At 35.2% G+C, this 20,572-nt stretch overlaps 2 protein-coding genes across 2 annotated transcripts in view; both read left to right on the top strand.

Moving 5' to 3' along the window:
• The window catches only part of LOC134756102 (phospholipid scramblase 3-like), a 455,878-nt gene that overhangs the window by 212,713 nt on the left and 222,593 nt on the right, over nt 1–20,572 (top strand). The gene's annotated exons all lie outside the window — the stretch shown is intronic.
• Nucleotides 1,713–19,116, top strand: LOC134756111 (hairy/enhancer-of-split related with YRPW motif protein-like). Its single transcript, XM_063692926.1, has 3 exons — nt 1,713–1,880; nt 3,879–4,087; nt 18,570–19,116. The coding sequence occupies exons 1-3, from the start codon at nt 1,729–1,731 to the stop codon at nt 19,088–19,090; spliced, it is 882 nt and encodes a 293-aa protein (XP_063548996.1). The 5' UTR covers nt 1,713–1,728; the 3' UTR covers nt 19,091–19,116.

Below are 20,572 nucleotides of genomic sequence, written 5' to 3'. Positions count from 1 at the left end.
TACTAAAAAAAGTGACCAAGGCCTCCAGTGCCCCAGGCTGGAATCGAACCAGCGTCCTCTGCTATCGCGGCGGGTGCCTGTGCGTTCGGCCACTGGGCCACAGCGGCATAGGTCGAAATATTCCAAGTAAGTATATGCACTGAAGGCTATGGCGCCCCCTGGAAAATAATTAAATTTGTTCTAATACCTAAATATAATGTATTGTATCTTCATAATAAACTATAATCAAGTCTCTTTCACATCAACCTTAAACAAGGATGCGCTGTTAAAAAAAGCACTCAAAGCGATTGAAACTCAACTAGCTTTTTACCCTTATTTACCATACAGCAAGTTAATCCTCCCACGCTCCCATGCAACCCCATACATCCCCCATGCATTCACACCAATAACTCGGAATAAAATTGCATTTCCTAATTGCTCCTTCATTTCCCACCGTCCGCCTGACACGTGGCTATTATAACCCCTAAAACTATAAAAACAAGCCAATTTCAACTTTAAACAAAGGTATTTAAAAGCTATAATAAAAGGCGGAAATGATGAGTATAAATTTACGAATAGTTCGAACGGTACTTGATCTCCACTTGCGCTTAAAAACTCCTTACCACTGTTCATACAAAGCTCAAAATAGCGTATTTTAACACTGAACTTAACATTGCCAATTTTCATATTTACAAAATTATATTTACTATCACAACAAGCCTTATGTCATTGCAATACAGCTTAAACTCATCTAGCATAGCGGTAGCGTAATATAGTCTTTCTAAAGGCGAGTGCATACGTCCGCGTGCGTTTTAAAAACCAAAGCGCATCAATTCCACAAACATTTATTTAATATATTCAACCTTAAGTTGTTGGCGGTAAAGTTGAAACTCCAATAAGGGCGGTGGTGGTTAAACGTTTTTTTTTAATAAATGGGCGAAGGGTGGCGGCACACGGCCGCACGCGGCGCCACACTCCGCGACGACGTCGGCGCGCGCGCACGTGTCTGATACAGACGCGCGTATAAAGAAACGTGACCTACTTGCGGAAACTTAAGTGACCTTTAGATTTTGGACGATAATTAATTTTACAGAAAATTATGATCAAGTGTAAAGTTGCAAGGATTTAAGTGACTGAAAAATTAAAGTTTTAAAGTGTTTTGTGTCAAATTTTTCAGTGACCGTAACCTTCCCTTGGAGTTACTTCTTGTCTTTGAAAATTTTACGTATTTTTTTCTATATCTACTAATAACTAAACAAGTCTAAGAACGCCACGCAGTTCTAAGTGAATTTGTGTAGAACATTTTAAGTGACGTCAACACAAGTTTATCACCAAGTTAGATATATTTAAACAACAACTTTAAAAGCAATAATTTAACCATCAAAAACGAATAAAAGTGATAACCAGTGACTCCTAAAACTGTAGTGAATAAACCTATCATCAAATAAAGCATTATAAAGCTATCTGAATTTAAAATATCTTTAAAATTTATAATCACTATCAACTAACCAGTGACTTAACTAAACTAAGTGACTAAAATCACTTGTCAACCAACCAATGCCTGTGAAAAAACATTGACTTAACTAAACTAAGTGATTAAAATCACTTGTCAACCAACCAATGCCTGTGAAAAACCAGTGACTTAACTAAACTAAGTGACTAAAATCACTTGTCAACCAACCAATGCTTGTGAAAAACCAGTGACTTGACTAAACTAAGTAACAAAGTGTTACCAACCTGTCACCGAACATGGATTACCACCACCGCCATATGGAGCAGCAGCAGTGGGGCTACTGGCCGCCTGCGCCCGCGCCGGCAGCCGTACCGGCTCCCAGGAGCAAACGCGCGCATTCCGAGAGCGAAGACGATGCGTTCTCGGAGGAGAGCAGTAAAGATGCCACGTAAGTACAGTGAAATATCGATAATCCGGCATTCCGACATATTAAAAAAAGCAAAAATAAATGTGACGTTTTCAACCAAAAGGTACCACATTGTCGCTTGTCGATAAGGTTGATTTCAAATTGAAGCTATATGGAAAAAGCGCCTTATTGACAACCGACAATACCCTTTTGGTTGAGAATGGCACAAATGATTTTAAATGATTCCGATGGTCCGTTATACTCATTAATCCGGCACTAAAATTGGTATACAAATGATCATTAAGTCCTAATTTACTATGTGCGTAGAGTAGAATTTTCTTTGAATTTAGTATTTTAGTAAAATTAATTGTTTAAAGATAAAACACGAGTTACATATAAGATGTTAATATGTACTTTAGTTCTTTACATGTCTGGCCGGAATTTCAGCATTCAAATAGTAAAATGTATTTTTATGACATACTAAAAACACATCATCAATAATATGCAGATTTGCTCTAAATTCCAGTAATCCGAATTTTCCAGTAATCCGGCTCCCTGGTGTCATCATTAGTGCTGCATTAGTGAGATTGTACTTAGCCTTATGATTATTATGACAAAACTCTACAAAAATCAAGATAGTCCGTCTAAGCTAAAGCTAACTTTGCACCGACATGAGCAGAACAAAGTGAGGATGTGTCATTATACACGTCATATTTAAATAAAAAATTTACTGTATTGCTGATATTCCACACTTTCTTTGTGAGGTACGAGTAATGATATTCCATTGATGGTGACAAAAGTAAGCACAAAAAATAGTTCTATCATAATTATAAAGCAAATTTTTGTATACTATAAAAAAACACTTGCTTTCGAGTCTAATCGCAAATAAAAAGGTAATTCATTATTATTATTAACCACTAAGATTTTTTCTTGTCCTGAAAGGCTATTTAAAAAGCTTATTTAGAAAGTATATTGAAATGGCTACTTACAATCAAATAAAAATAGTCTTCATCCCCGTGTTATTGAAAAGCAAATTGGTACCTAATTAATGCTGGGAAATAAGTTAATAAAATGAATGTAGATCTACAAAATAGATTCCAATAAGTTTATCGCTCTACATAGAGTGCTACGACCGTAGAGCTACGCGGCTACGAAAAATAAACCGCTCTATTTTCTGTATTACTTGTAGCAAAGTTCTTTAAGTAAGTTGCAAAGTTAACTGAAGCAAGGATTTACGAATTGATAATTATGTTTTCGTATTTTATAATTGACTAGCGACCTGCCCCGGCTGCGCACGGGTAGTTCAACTAATTTATACAAAACTTTTACAAATTATACATATGAACTTCCTCTTGAATCATATTAAAAAAACGCATCAAAATCCGTTGCGTAGTTTTAAAGATCTAAGCATACATAGGGACAGACGGACGGACAGACAGCGGAAAGTTACTTTGTTTTATACTATGTAGTGATACCTATCGATTGATTTTAGTTGGGTACTATACTATCTCTATATATTCTTAATCTTCCTCGAAAACATCTAGCCCAAATATTAAAACAGTTTAAAAAATTAAAAAAATATTCCTATTTTTTTTTGTCATAGTTTAGTTATTCTACAAAGTGCGCTTATACTAATCCAATGCTATCCTATTACTCTGGTACACAGGTGTGTGTGTGTGTGTAAAAACATGGATTTCCATTACAAACACAAATAATTTATTAATAACACCAAGTTACATGTCAGTCATTCTATATCAAATTTAAAATCAATTGGAACATTATTTGAGTAGTATATGCTATTATCTTCCAATGGCACAATTTCTTCACTTTCATTTTGAAGATTGGTAACAATTTTTTCTTTACAAATGGGGAACAAATCAAATTATTTTATTAAACATTTGAATTTTTCTGGGTACTTGCCTTAGTCACTTTTCAACATAGATTTGATTAGATTAGATATATTTATTTCACAACATATGTACAAATTACAATATAACAATAACATAACATATAATAACTTAAGATTGTTTTTATTATCAGTTCTCCCGGCGGCGACTCCTGTCAACTCATGACGCGCAAACGCCGCAGAGGCGTCATCGAGAAGAAGAGACGTGACCGCATCAACACCTCCCTCACCGAGCTGAAGAGGCTTGTCCCAGCAGCTTGTGAAAAACAGGGCAGTGCGAAGCTGGAGAAAGCTGAGATACTACAGTTGACTGTGGACCACCTCAAGATGATACATGCTAAAGGTAATATCCTATCTTCCACACATTTCTATCAGACTAATCCTTTCGGAAGACGCCAAGGCGAGGCGACACAAGTGGAGGCTTGGGGCGTAAAGGAAATTAAAAGGAATCAAAAGATCACACCGCGAAAAATACGATGAAAGATTAAGACCGTGAGATACCAGGGTTATAATAAAGTCCCTGATGTTCCAAAATTTGCTACGGATTAGCTCCAACTATAAGTACAAGTTTAAAGTTTACCTTGCGAACTTTACTTCGTTATTGTTATCTAAGTCCAATTATAAATTCTTACGTAAGCTTGTTTATTTCTAACCAGTCGTAAAATGGGCACAGTTTATATTATTTCGGGAAATTTCCATTGTAGATAAAAAGTATTACCCTTATCTAAAAACGTAAAAGCATCCGGAATATAAATCGTACTTCAAAAACCGCTATTCCGTCCAAGTCCCGAGATCTGTCATTCACTCTCCATTCATTCACTCAACAACTCATTTCCGTTTCCTACAAATCAATAAAAGATTTAACGGTTGGCTAAAAGCTTCATAAAATACGTAAAAAAGCAAAAGTAACAACGGTTCCGTTATCCTGTCTATTGAAAAGTTGCAACTTTTTTCGTGACTGTTACTTTTTAGATCTCCTATGAGTGAATTTGATGAAAGATAAGTTTTTATCGCGTATATATATATCTCTTTACTTGAAAATAATTGTAGTGTATAACTAGCCTTATGAACCGATTTTGCATGTACAACCAGACTTAAAGTTTATAGTCTATGATTGTTCATTATTTTAGTATGTGGGTATTTTTGCACTTTGTAATTTTTCCTCAGTCACCCGTTGACCACGAACGCCGTAAAGGGTTCGAAGCGTCGGGATGTATTATAAATTCAATATACGCGATATAATCCGTTTTCATAGTTTTATTTCATGAGTAACTATCGCGGTAACCGAAGACAATATTATGAAAGTAAGTTTCTTTTTATTGTTCTCAAAAAGTATACATGCAATCCGACTAACGCGTATTTTACAAGATCAATAAGTCGTTTTTAATTGGAGTGCATCAACATTAAAATGGACAGCATCAAATCAACACCCCAGTAGCATTTATACGTCATAATGACGTCAGCGACGTCATTATGACGTAATATGCCGTCATTATGACGTCCCTGACGTCATTTTGCTACCTGGGCAAAAACATGGACAGCATCAAAAGTAGCGGTTCAAACGACGCGTCATAGTGTGTCTTCCATTCTGTAGGTAACAGCTTAACAAACGGTGATGTCTTTATATATAGAACAATTAAGACTGTAAAAGATATAGGTACTTTTGAACGTGAATTTCAGAAATTTATCTCATCATCATCATCATCATATCAGCCCTTTATCGCCCACTGCTGAGCATAGGCCTCTCTTCCAGTACGCCACTTGTCCCGGTCCTGAGCTAATCTCATCCAGAAGTGACCCGCAACCTTCCGGATGTCGTCCACCCAACGAGCCGATGGACGCCAGGGGCTTTAATTTATCTATTTAATTAATTTATATTTAATTTATTTAATTTATCTATATATGGAAAAGTTATCTGGGATCTCAGATAATTGTAGCACGTTGTTTCATCCGCTACTATGATATTGACTGTATCCAAAGAGGATATAATAGGAGCGGTACTGTCATAGTAAATTTTGTAACCCCAGTAAATTCACTGCCATTTATCGACACACTTTAAAACTTAAAATGAAGATTTATAAAAATACGATAAAATGTATTTAAATATGGATAAATGATTTTTTTATTTACATTAATTATTTTTATGATTTTGACCCATGTTCTTTCACTGATATGCGTTGAAATTGTTAAATAACAAACGAAACCGTCAACGCCATCTATACGACAATAGGCCAAAGCTAGTAGCGCCCTCTGATCGAGAATCAAATTTTCTTGATTTTCGAGGCACGTTTTTTCCTTAGACTGTATCCATCTATTACGGAGTTATATCTATCTTTGCTGTATCTAAAGTCAATTAACAATTTTATTAATTAATCAGACTGTCTGTTAACGAATATTGGACAATATTGTTAATCCTTTCCATCCTCTAGGGAATAATATGAAATCTTGAATTAGGGAAATTTAATTTTCAAGAACAAATAATACAAATTTATTATTTAGTAGTATCTCTTAAATACTACGAAGTGTTATAGGAGAAGAGTGGATAGTTTACAAATGCCTGAACTAGAATTTCCAGTGTTTCGGGCAGAAAAATGACAATATTAATTAATTATAAACTATAAATAGATAAATTTTAATCAAAATGTTTGTCCCAATTATTACTCGGAAATATAGTACAACCAAAGATAGATATAACTCCGTAATAGATGGATACAGTCTAAGGAAAAAACGTGCCTCGAAAATCACGAAAATTTGATTCTCGATCAGAGGGCGCCACTAGTTTTGGCCTACACTCGTATAGAGGGCGTTGACGGTTTCGTTTGTTATTTATAATTTTAACGCATATCAGTGAAATAACATGGGTCAAAATCATAAAAATAATTAATGCAAATAAAAACAATCATTTATCCATATTTAAATACATTTTATCGTATTTTTATAAATATTTAGTTTTAGTTTTAAAGTGTGTCGACAGATGGCAGTGAATTTACTGGGGTTACAAAATTTACTATGACAGTACCGCTCTAGTATAAGTTACTCTATGGTACAACCTACGCAGTTCTCTTCAAAAATTAGTTATTCTTATCTATAAATAGGTACCTACATTCGGTTCGGTGTCAAATATTTGTCTAAAACATTCAAACCTCGAAGATAATGGAACTTGTGAATTCATTGCCTATTTACGCTTAACTGTGAGCATTCAAGTTTTGCGAAATATTCAAAAATTTCAAAGATCTTAATTTCCAAGCGCGGTGATAAAATTGGACGACAATTTTGTATTATAACTTTAAAAATTACTGTTTTGAAGCGTAGTAAATATTTTTTTATTAATTGTGTCATAGTTGAAAAAAAAAATAATTTAGAAGTTTTAATATTAATTAATTATAAACAGTTAGTTACAAAACTATATATTAGTTACAAGGAACATTGATTGTAGACTACTGCCATTTTACGCTTTGTTTTTATTGGAAATTAATATTAATTTGAGGTCAGTATTTTATGTATTTATAAATTCTATTAACAACATATTACCATATTATTATTCAATTTAAAGTAAAACTAAAACTAACTAAGAATAACAACATAAATAATAAAAATTAAAAAACAAAACTACTCTTAATTAAAAAACATCTAAATAAGGCCCCCGCGGCATTGTGCCAAAGATGCTGGCAGCATTCCCTCGCTGAATGGCAATACTTACGCGCTGGGAGAGAAAGCCGCCAGCTCTCTGGTCACCGGTTGCGTCGACGAGCTTTTTGTATTTTATGTTATGTTAGCAAACGCAATGTATATTTGTTATATGAATAAATGACTATGACTATATATGTAGCGTACCATTTATGCTGATATCATTATTTTGGTTTTAATAAATATTTCAAGGTATAAACTCCCATATATGATCGTTGTTGCGTAATACGAAATTTTATACTGCAAATTGTTTTCATACTACTTTTCATACCCGAACTTAAACTATCGTGAGACATGTTATTTTTAGTCGCTCTTGGCGACATGTTTGTTGAAATAATAGTGAGTGAAACCGTACTGATCTAAATATTTTGGCTTTTCATACCTATATATGCCTATACGATTTTGGTGTGGTTCAAGTTTTTACATTTTTTTTTTACGAAATATAACTATACCTACTCGACACCCTAAATTCCTTAACTACCACCGCTCCCAAATCGTTGTAACCGCCACTATTATTCCTTGCACTCACGTCCCTTCGTAACCGCCGCTGCGCCCGCACATCGGGAGATCGCCGTGCGGTGCGCCCGCGCAGTTCCGCGTTCCCACGGCCCGCTTCCGCATCCGACAGGTGGCATCGACCACTATCAGCGGCAAAAAGGTCGTAACAACAATTGTTTTTGTATTAAAATACAACTTTTCATAGCGTTAAAGATCTAATTGAATTCAAAAGTGAACTTGAATGTTTAGGTGATTTTTTTGGGGGTATTTTGTCAATTTGTTATGTGTTGAGATTCGATACGATTTCAGGATGGTCATTGAAATCATTGTTAAAGTTAAAGCTTACGTTATGGGAAAATCTAAAAAATTTCCTAAGCTAAGATCATATTATTTTCTCATTAAAAACAAGATTAAACTTGACTGTGCAAACGAATTATTCTCTTTAATATTTTTACCGTTCGTAACTTAACTTCAAAATTAAACACCAGAAGAGGAAACAGACATTATCCAATTAATTATGAAATAGCTCTTCCTGTAATGTTATTTCACTAATTTAATTTGTACAATAGTTTCGGGATGTGCGGTTAGCCAGATTTTGCGGTTAGGTCGCGGTTCGGTTAACGCTATAACACATGTATAATGTGTATTGTCTTTATGGTGAAAGGCCGAACCCTCGACAGTTTGTTTCGGTTGAAAAAAGAAGTGTAACTAGGTATATTAAAACGACCAGTCTACGGGATGCACGTATGCCACGGAAGGCAATTAAGTTGCGGAAAGTTTTAATAAAGTTAGAAAAGTTCTCGGAAATTTCAGGAAACTTTCATAGGATATTAATGAAAGCGGAAAATGGCAATTGTGAAAGAATAAAGAAATTTCTATTTTATTTTAGTATTTCCATTATTTTTAGATAAAGTACATACGTAACTGCCTGTATTTAAAAATAATCTTAATTTGATTATCGTTGCTAACAAATACCTATTGGCTCAGTAAGTAGTCTTATTTAGTATATTAATCAGGAATTACAAGTACATATCTAACCTTAAATATCAATGATCAAAGAAATTGACAATAAGAGGACAAAATGTCACCGGGGAATAATTTTGTTATGACAGTTAAAGGTGACTTTGCGAGGTGAAATTCATTTTGTTCGTAAATGCTTGTAAAATAACGTAAACCAGAGGATTTTCTATGTTCTGGCTTCAAAACAACACACCCAACAATAATAATGTGCTCATTTTTCACGTTTGTATATGTATAAAGGTTGAGGATTTTTTTAAATAGAACTATGTACATATGTTACTTTGGGTGCTTTGCTTGTTTAATATGGACGCGATATACCTTACACATACGTATAAAAATAATATATGTCGCCTTAAAAGTATGTATTAAGAATACATCGTAACCTCATACTAAAATCAAAATAACCATTAGCAATCAAAGTATTCTACCCTAAAATATGGATTTCCCTCCACCAAATCAATCACTTATCCTTATCCATTTCAAAAACACCCGACCACAAACTTCTCACTCATCCATAGAAAAAAATGCCCACATATGGTCACACTTCCTGGTTTTTTCTACTTCTACCGCCAGGTGTCTACCTGGGGACCCTGGGGTCTATTAAAGGGCCATCGCGGTCAACAATGGGTTCATTAAAGCGGCAAACACTATTCAAAGGCGTTTAAAGTTACATTTTGAAGTTATAAGCGTTTAGGTTTAGCGTTTTTTTCTCGTGTGAACCTGGGAACTTGAGATGGGCAGTCCGAAAATAATAGATTGCTTTACCAATTATAATCTTTTATTGTATTTTTTTAACCTTAAGTGGCAGTGGGCGGGGCACATTGCTCGCAGAACTGATGGCCGGTGGGGCGGAAGGTTCTGGAGTGGCGTCCGCGTACCGGAAGACGAACTGCCGGTAGGCCTCCAACAAGATGGAGCGACGACCTGGTGAAGGTCGCGGGAATTCGGTGGTTGCGAGCGGCACCGGATCGGTCGGAGTGGCGAGCCTTGGGGGAGGCCTATGTCCAGCAGTGGACGTCTATCGGCTGACATGATGATGATGATTGTATTTTTTTAAAGTAATGTTAGACATTGCACCTTATGTTCATTATTTATGTCGATATGATTTTTTCTGACACAATCTCCTACTTTTAATAAACCGTATTTAACAAACGCGACGTACTCTATTATCGCATACTTATAACATATTAATTTGGGAACTAAGTACCTCAAACGTTTTCACTATACCTTATAAAACAAAGTCCCCAGCCGCATCTGTCTGTTTGTATGTATGTATGTTCGCGATAAACTCAAAAACTACGTGACGGATTTTCATGCGGATTTAGGTATATACTATAGGTACAAAGTTCTGCCCGTACGAAGCGGGTCGCTAGTTATAGCTAGTAGTTTAATAATGTCAAAAATTTTGAAAGATTAATTCAATATTATCTGTTAAAAAACCTTACCCCCATCAAAAGTATCTAACCATATTGCAATCTGCCTTATCAATATCTTTCACTCGCCCAAATTTGGATATGTAATTGACTATAATAACCCCTGACCATATTGCAGTTATCTTATCACAGTCCGGGGTCGAACCTACGTCCGTGGGAACGACCCGCCCCACCCTGTCCCAGCGGGGATGATAGCCCTTGCGAATTGTTTGTAATGGGACTCGACTTAGGAGGGATTTCACTTGTAAGCTAGTTTATTTATGAGAAGTAGATTTATAAAATGGTGTCATTTTGCATACCTAGTTTCGTTCGTAATAACGAAAACCTGCATGACAATGTTATTTTTTATTTCAGGCATATTCTAAGTATTTCCATTTAACTACGTACCTACTGATTGATAATTGTATTACCTAAGTTACATTAAATAATTATGTAACCTAAGTATAATATGATTAATATGTAAATTAATTTCAAACAGTGAAAACTGTTTATGAATAAACTATTACTATACCTATATTACAAAGGAGACCTTAACTGTTATTGAGCTTGAGCTCCGCTAACAAATGTTTTTTTTTTAATTCAATCTATGTGTATGATAATGGGACTCTAAGTTTTTTTTATAAGGATGATACAATTTAAGAATGAATAAATGATACTTATATTCGAAATACACATACACAACAAAAATCTAGGTAAATTAGAAGTTAGTGCTGCGAGTGGTGCCAGAAAAGGACACTCGGCATGTGTCGTGTCGCATAAGTACCTTAAAGAAATGGTTACTTGCCTGCTTTTAGTATTTCTTATAAAATAAGCTTCTTTAAACCCTTTTTGCTCACAAAATTGACTTAGTAGTTCACTTAGTACCTAATGAATGTCCTAATTCCATTTTGGTTTTGCCCTAGTAACACGATTACGTACCTAACCCAGCCCAAAGGAAGACCCAACGGACCAAAAAGGTACTATTTGCAAATCGATAACCGAGACTAGGTTAATACTTGATTATTAGGATTATTAGAAAGCTAATTATGCCGTAGATATCTGCGCGATATATCCGCTTTCCTACTTAATCTTCTCCACTTTGCCCGGTCTTCGGCATCCTCAGGTGTGAGATTATTCTCCTGTGTTCTCCTCCATGTCCGCTGTCACGACGTTCAGCCAGCGCTTCTTAGGCCTATCGCGGCCGCGTGATCTAGGACCTTGGACAGTGAGCGAGGCATCTATTTCCGACATAGTCTACCGGTAGATATACAATCAAAAATTATTCCGTAGACAAGCAAAAATACATATTAGTATGAGTATGTTAAATTATATAAGATGTCTGTGGTTATGAAGGACAGCTTATTAGCCCCGAACTATTAATAGAAACTAATATAATAAATGGGACCAAATTCTCGTTCGAAGAATGTGATAAAAGAATGTCGTATTGAATGAAGAATCTGATAAAAACGTTTTTTATCCTTTTGGCTATCGCTTTTATTCGAAATAATTAAATCAATGCTTTTTCTATCACCCTGTTTGGCTTTTTGTTAATAGGTATAATAAAACTGTACTTACAGCTTTTTTTATTTGCAAACGTGTTGAAAGATAAAAGTACATTGGAATAATTTAATTAATTGTTCAAAGAATATGTAAACAGAAAGTCTGTGGTTGCGAAAATTTAATTAGGTCCAAAATGATAATGAACTACCACATACCACATATTTAAATTATCGATGGATAATTAACAGTTAAAATTAATTTTAGGAATTTAATTATAATTTAGAAACCCTAATTTTAACTGTTAATTATCAATCGATTATTTAAATATGTGGTAAAGAGTAAAAATGGAACTAGAAATTTGCATCCTCAGTTGTCTATTGTCTACGATAGCGGCATAAATACTATCTTAATACCCCACTACGAATTTAACAAACATTGGCGTAAACTGCACCGGTCCGAGAACGGCCATCTTTAGACCATAAGTTTGTAAATGTTTTATTTCATTGTTTTAGGTTGTAAGTTTTAGTATTTTGCACTGTATTTTTTTTTTTTTTTTGTAAATTGTAAAAATTGGGTTTCTTGCCTGCCAAATAAATAATTTATTATTTATTTATTATAACAAAACTAAATGATAAAATGCCTTTCGAAAACGGTTGGCCGGGCGCAGTGCACAATAAAAAAACCGTTTGTTTACTATACCTATTTTATTATTGTTATTAAGTTTAAAATTAAAAATACACATTATTATGTATTTTAAAATAATCATGACGTGTTCGCATCATTTGGAGATATTTCTCGAACAAAAGTTTTGCTTTACTTACATCAAAGATAGATATAACTCCGTAATAGATGGATACAGTCTAAGGAAAAAACGTGCCTCGAAAATCAAGAAAATTTGATTCTCGTTCAGAGGGCGCTACTAGTTTTGGCCTACAGTCGTATAGATGGCGTTGACGGTTTCGTTTGTTATTTAACAATTTTAACGCATATCAGTGAAAGAACATGGGTCAAAATCATAAAAATAATTAATGCAAATAAAAAAAATCATTTATCTATATTTAAATACATTCTATCGTATTTTTATAAATCTTCATTTTTAGTTTTAAAGTGTGTCGACAGATGGCAGTGAATTTAATGGGGTTACAAAATTTACTATGATAGTACCGCTCTAGTATAAGTTACTCTATGCTTACATAAAAAACCTTTTAAAGAAAAGTAACAATGATGATGAGAAAAACTTTTTGTTGCAATCTCCCCCAGTTTACAAAACAAAACAGAAAAGCAAATGTCCTAAAATTTTACTGACCTTTTAAAAAACAATAATAAACTTGAGAAATGACGAAGAAAAACAACAAATCATTATCCAGTATTACATAAGCAAAATTAATTAAAATCACTGTTTTTGCTTCTTAAATTAAGAGTCATTTTGTGTTATGTTTAAAAAATCACATCAACTGTTTCCATCAATTCTCACTTTATGCACAAAAACACGTTTTGCAAATTTTGCATCATTAGGTTTATTTGTTCTTGTGTCATTACTAGAAAATCCTATAGCCGGGCGAATTTAACAGATGGCGCCTGCATAAGTTTTACCTGTCGATACTACGAATAGTTTATAGGGATATAAATGCATTCTTATTGCCAAGTTTGCTCAAGGTTAGCGTGGTCAGAGTCTAGAAAAGCGGAACTGTCATTTTAGTATCTGGTTTATAAAAACAGAGCTGTGCTGTGCAAAATCTAACATTGATTCACTCATCTTTGGACCATAGCTTTGACACCTACTGTAGCACTTAGGCATACCTTTGACTGTAGGTATGTTAATGTAGAGTAAAGGGCCCTTAACAGCAAAGAGAATAGAGCCCTAAAGGAAACGTCCGTCGTCCAATCTCGACGTAACCGTACTAACCGTGCCCTGTGGTGAGGCCCTTTTACTTTATGCCCTTATCAAGGGGCCTGTATCGTTACACGTCAAAGTTATAGGTATTTTTTTCTGGAAATTGAATGGGAAATGAAAATTTAAAGAAAAATTCGTACTCTGTTTAATCTTAGCGTTTAACTCTGTTGCATCCTCAGAATGCCTGATGATTGATGAAAAATAATCCATACAGTTACGTAATATGTATCAGTAATGTTAATAAGTAATTAACTTTGTCTGTCTATTACCATCTAAAGGCTAAACAGTAAACAACTGATTACCAAGAAATTTGGCGCGAAGAAAGATAGACATAAATTATTAAATACCTAACAACAATAACTCTTGTTGGTTAAAACTTTGAAGAGGCAAGAATACTACGTACAGTCGAAGGCAAAAATATCGATCCAGACAAATGGCTCAAAAATATGTGAACACGACTTTATTGTCTAAGGTGTAAGAGCTTAGAGCGTACACATATTTTTGAAACTTTGGGAATGTATATATATTTATGCCCTTGACTGTACTCGTCCATACAAAAAGTGAAAATGTTTTTCCACTTTTAAATATTTTCAATTGTTTATGATTTTTAGTACGTTTTTGGCACAATAAAAAAACTAGGTTTATAGGTTTTCCTTTTTTTTTTTCAAAATTAGCAATACTTACAAAAAAAAGCGAAACCTATAATCCTAGAATAAATTATGTTGAAGCGATCGACATCAAAATCAAAGTGATTTGTTAAGATTTAGTTAGTCGAAACCGTTTCTCCCGAAATGGAAATAGAAAAAGTACCGATATTTCGTTAGGATCGCAAAGATATTCTTCCCTCTTAAGCTACAAGTACAGTAAGCTGCATAGATAACTGACCCCCCATCCCCCCTACAAACCACTCTACAGCTGATACTGGTATCTAAATCATAGTTCACTTAGCACGATTTCACTGTTTAGATAGTTTGTCTAGTCTATTTTTAAATTTGATTCACTTGTAGGGTTCACAACTTCAGAGGGTAGTTTGTTCCAAGCCCAGGGGTCGGAAACCGGTATTTGCTCCATACAAAAATACCGGTATTATTACGTTCTTTTTCGTTCTTTTGTTTATAATTTCATTTTTAATGGGACGTTTTAATAATGCTTGTTTCCTAAATACATGATTCAGTCCTACGTAATGAGCATAAAAAAATTCAAAATATTGGGCTATTTCGGGGTTTTTAAAAAATACCGGTTCCGAGCCCTGTCCAAGCCTTTACTATTCGGTTTGCAATAAAGTTTTTGCCGATATTTGTTTTATGCTTTGTTGTTACTAGTTTAAGGTAGTGTCCTCTTGTGCGCGTAAAAAGTAGTACAATTTACGCAGTGTGTACGCAGTACAATAATTTTAACATAACGATTCCATTTTAACCCTTACCACCCCTTTCCTCAAGTAAAAACTACTAATCTACATCCACATTAAACGATCACGCGTCAATTCCATACAATGACAAGCGGAAATTGTGCCAGCCCTAGTTTCATGTCCTTATCGCTTTGAGAATAAGGTCGAGATTGGCACAGAAAATATTCTAATGCAAGGGTTGTCACACCTGCGCGCCAAAAAACAAACAATATTAAGGAAGGAAGAGGCGAACAAAGACTAAGAACTCTGGAATTTGGGGATACAGTAAAAAAGTTTATAAAATAAAATGAAGAAATATCGATTGTCATTATTTGAAACGAGCTGAGATGTGAAACGCAATGTAACCTATTAAAATATTATCATTATTCGAAAGCATTATTAATCAAATTTAATTTACTACATTAGCAATGTGCCAAAGGAATTTTCAAAAATTGCAAAGCTCATGATATGATCTCGGAATTTTTTGTGCACGTTTATTGCACCTTCTTATAGTTAGTTTCGATTAAATTAAACAGTCGTGAACAGTTAAGAACATTAAGTAATAATCCCTAATCTGAACGGGAACTTTCTTTCTTTTTTTTTTTGTTTTCTAACTTTCTTTTTTTTATTTTCCATGATTCCAAAAATTTTCAGAATAAAAAAGTTATGCAACGCATTTTTCAAACTATATTTTGTTATACTTATTTATATAGTTTTAAAATTCATTTTCTACCATTAAATAAGGCTTACAGTTTAATAAAGACCCATAAATAAAGACTTACTCAACGAATGTTCGCGAAAATGAAAGTAGACATGAATAAAAACCTCACGTAATTGAATCGTTGTTCTGCCATAATTAATTTAAAAACTTGTTAGACATGTCCTTTCAAACCTACTTGAACTCAAGGGTATCTTTTAATAAGCCTGAGCAAATAATGACATAGCAGTTTAATTTAAATGTGATCTGGGATCTTTTTATTTGACCACAAAAGGAATTAATTTAGTGTCAGTACCTATTTAAAATGTGATAAAAAAAATTTTATACTACGTCGGTGGCAAACAAGCATACGGCCCGCCTGATGTTAAGCAGTCTCCGTAGCCTATGTACGCCTGCAACTCCAGAGGAGTTACATGCGCGTTGCCGACCCTAACACTCCTCTCCCGCGAGCTCTGGCAATCTTACTCACCGGCAGGAACACAACACTATTAGTAGGGTCTAGTGTTATTTGGCTGCGGTTTTCTGTAAGGTGGAGGTACCTCCCCAGTTGGGCTCTGCTCTAGATCTGGAATGACAGCCGCTGTCCTGTGCCCTACCACACAAGGCGAGATGTCATTCACAGTGCCCATACCCATACCTCTCTTTTGGACGTAGTTTAAGGACATACCCGGGTCCAACAATGTTACCTTTTAAACATTATATTTCTTCTTTATAGGTCAAAGTCAATGTGACTTAGTTATCTTATCTACCCTAAAATATTGTAAAAAATTCGAAAAATTCACTTTATAGCTACATTCCTTAAATATTGGGTTTACTTTGGAATATTGTTTTATTGAAACTGGACTTATTAGCGTACTTTTACATAACACTTACTAGTAAGTGTGCGCAATCAAGTGCCGTACCCGTACCCGTTTCGTTAAAATAGTACACATTATGTTTGTTATTATTATATTTGTTAGTTTAGTTGCTAACATAGTATTATTACGAGCCTATTGTGTCCTACTGCTGGGCAAAGGCCTCCCCCCTTTTCTTCCACTCCTCCCGGTTTTGAGCTACATCTTGGCAGTCGCTTAAAAAGGAGTCCAAGTTATCCCGCCATCGCCGATGAGGTCTGCCGGATCCCCGGTTTGACTCATGGGGCACCCACTCTGTGGTTATTTTGGCCCACATGTCATTCGACTCGATTCTTCTATTCAACTAACAAAATATGGATTGTATTATCGTCCGAAATAAATGTTTTTTTTTATTATCTTTTTTGAACTGACAGTCTTCAAATACCTATTCTACCATCGACGTCTCGCCAAAAACATCAAAGTAAATCCAATTCAATTACAAAATCAGACACATCTCACCCTGGCCCGGTGGCCCACTGCCCCGACCAGCACACATGACCCCCCCGATCATCAATGAACCTGTTTTTACACGTATCAAATCCCATTGATCGGAAGGGGACCGAAGCTCATCTTATCCTGGCCATCCGTACGGAAGACGTCCGGAAACTGGAGGGGTCCCGTTACCGTTCTAAGCTCTCTCTTTAATCTTTAGATTTTTATATTCTTGTCCTTTTCTAGAACTTGTTGCGTAAGGGTTGAATGAGTTCTTAAATTTGGTTTTTGTTCGTTTTCTTTTGATACGCAAATTCTGGTAACATCTGGAAGGGGTTGTTAGTAGTATAGTGAAGTATATAAAAACTGTCTTCCTTAAAACGATCTTAGTTTTAATAGCCACTAGTAAATAGAAATTGCATAACGTACCTAGCTTGCACTCTTTATATAATTTTAATTGAATTGAAATAAATTTGATTTAGGGAGGTATTTCCTTATTCAGTGAAGATTTTTTTTTCCTACATTTGTCATCCAATTAAACTTCGTGATCGTTATCAGAATACTGATAAAATAAGTAAAAAACCGGCAAAATGCGAATCGGGCTCGCGCTCGAAGGGTTCCGTACCATTACGCAAAATAACGGCAAAAAAATCACGTTTGTTGTATGGGAGCCCCACTTAAATATTTTTTTAAATTCTGTTTTTAGTATTTGTTGTTATATCGGCAACAACAAACACATCATCTCTGAAAGTTTCAACCGTCTAGCTATCACGGTTCGTGAGATACAGCCGGGTGACAGACGGACAGACAAACAGCGGAGTCTTAGTAATAAATAGGGTCCCGTTTTTACCCTTTGGGTACGGAACCCTAAAAACAACAATAATTTGGACCAAAGGTATCGATCTACTGTTAACTTTAGTATTTGTGCCATTTTCAACCAAAAGGGTACTTATTGTCGCTTGTCAGTAAGGCGCTATTTCTATATAGTTTCAATTAGAAATCAACCTTATCCACAAGCGACAATGTGGTACCTTTTGGTCGAAAACGTCACATTTATGCCGCCATTATAAGTACCTATGCAGAAAATGATAATTACTTAGCTATGCACATAATTTATATTTTTTACTGTAACGGTCTTTACAGTCAAGCACTTATAAAAAGTAACGACTACTGTCTGGCTCACCCGAGCATGTCTCTTTTACCTCTCCAAACGTCACCGATAAATTGCATGCGATTCGCAATACATTGCGGCATTTGATCGATCGATTGAATTCATTTCTCCTACGAAGCCAGCAATTATCTAAAATCGCATGCTATTGTTGCAACGTTTAGTAAAACTCATACTTATACGTAACATAACTAACTCCCCTCTCCTTTGTTACAGGTCTCGACACGTTCGCGTACGACCCCCAGCGCTACGCCATGGATTACCACAGCATCGGCTTTAGAGAGTGCGCGGCCGAAGTGGCCCGCTACCTCGTCAGCTGCGAAGGCCTCGACATCCAAGACCCTTTGCGATTACGCCTTATGAGCCATCTACAGTGCTTCGCGGCGCAAAGGGAGCTGGCAGCGAAATCTACCAACTGGGGATATCCTCAGTATCCTACACCAGTACATCCTCAAGCTCAAACTCAACATGGTTACACGGAGCTAAGACCTGAAGCAACAACCTCGACCGCGACGACAACTATTGCTGCACCTATGGCTGTTGCAGCACCGCTATCCGCCCCTCCATCTTACCCCCACTACCCTGCCCCTCCTGCGCCACCAGCACCACCTGGCCCCCACCCCGCACCCCCTGTTCCTCATTATCCTACTCCGTATCCTCACCAGCCTACGCATAACCAGTATTCACAGAACAGCTCGAAACCTTATAGACCTTGGGGTGCGGAGTTAGCTTATTAGATTGTGGATGTTACTGATTAAGTTTACTCCATACTGGAGTTGATCATATATCTTTCAAAAATGAAGTCCAGGAGGTACTTAAATGTAAGGTAAACATTAATTTGTTTGCTGACAGCCTTTTCAATACTTGGTTCTTTTAGCAATAATATTTAAGGCAACTATTGCGGGCATAACACTTTAAACTGTCGCATTTTGTACAGATTTTTAATGATATAAACGACTCTACCCCGACAATTAATATCATTAAATATTGGGAACATGTTAAACATTGGGATATTTATGCCATAGAGTAACTTATACTAGAGCGGAACTGTCATAGTAAATTTTGTAACCCCAGTAAATTCACTGCCATCTGTCGACACACTTTAAAACTAAAAATGAAGATTTATAAAAATACGATAGAATGTATTTAAATATAGATAAATGATTTTTTTTTATTTGCATTAATTATTTTTATGATTTTGACCCATGTTCTTTCACCGATATGCGTTAAAATTGTTAAATAACAAACGAAACCGTCAACGTCATCTATACGACTGTAGGCCAAAACTAGTAGCGCCCTCTGAACGAGCCCGAACGCACGAACGCCCTCAAATTTTCTTGATTTTCGAGGCACGTTTTTTCCTTAGACTGTATCCATCTATTACGGAGTTATATCTATCTTTGTTTATGCTCAATATATTTAAATAAATCATCTAACGTCTGTCTTGTCATTATTAATGTTCCGTAGAAAGTCAAACTAGTACTTATTTGAAATTATCGACCGATATCGGTACCTACATTGTGTCTCTTTATGAAAATGACCTATGCCTAAGGTCGCGTTTCTGTACCTACTCACAAATTGGACGTAATATTTGTGTTATCGATGGACATATTATCTAGATTAAGCCATCAAAAGACTATGATTATAGTATTTATAAGTCTTCTTAGTTTGATGGGGCCCAATTGGAATGACAAGCAGTATTATTAGGACGATTTTTACTACGCCTACATATTTTTTGTTTATGATGCTTAGCAATGTCTTTAATATTCCTGTAAATAATAAAATAAAATTGAAATGTATTCCTATGAAATCCAATAGTCTTGTCTTTAGAGCTACGTTTTATGAAATAAGATTTAATTTAAAGTCTAAGGCTCACCCAATTTTACAACTAAATGAAAAACATTACATACTTATTCTAATTGTAATAACAGCATATGGATTTTGATCTTGATATAATCTGTCAGTGTTAAAAATGTAATTTTTTTCAACCAGAAACGTCTATGACACTGACAAATCATATCCGTAACAAATACCTACAGATCAAATTAATAGCTGATTATTACAATCCGAATAAGCCTAATCAAACTAAATGTTGTTGGCGATCTCAGAGTTTTATAAAATACGTTTGAAACTGTACCGTTTGTAAAGATAGGAGATATATGATAAGTTGTGTGATAGCAATATAGTATATCATAGATTTAATAAGTCACTAGCATATT

Source organism: Cydia strobilella, chromosome 3, assembly GCF_947568885.1.
Source record: "Cydia strobilella chromosome 3, ilCydStro3.1, whole genome shotgun sequence".
Lineage (NCBI taxonomy): Eukaryota > Metazoa > Arthropoda > Insecta > Lepidoptera > Tortricidae > Cydia > Cydia strobilella.
Note: the sequence above shows the minus strand (reverse complement) of the source record. Positions and strands in the feature narration are given on the sequence as shown.

What these genes read in the sequence shown, in the direction of transcription:
- LOC134756111 (XM_063692926.1), top strand. Translation starts at nt 1,729, where the DNA reads ATGGATTACCACCACCGCCATATGGAGCAGCAGCAGTGGGGCTACTGG. An exon ending in GAGAGCAGTAAAGATGCCAC is followed by an intron (nt 1,881 to 3,878) that starts GTAAGTACAGTG and finishes TTTTATTATCAG; the next exon opens with TTCTCCCGGCGGCGACTCCT. An exon ending in CAAGATGATACATGCTAAAG is followed by an intron (nt 4,088 to 18,569) that starts GTAATATCCTAT and finishes CCTTTGTTACAG; the next exon opens with GTCTCGACACGTTCGCGTAC.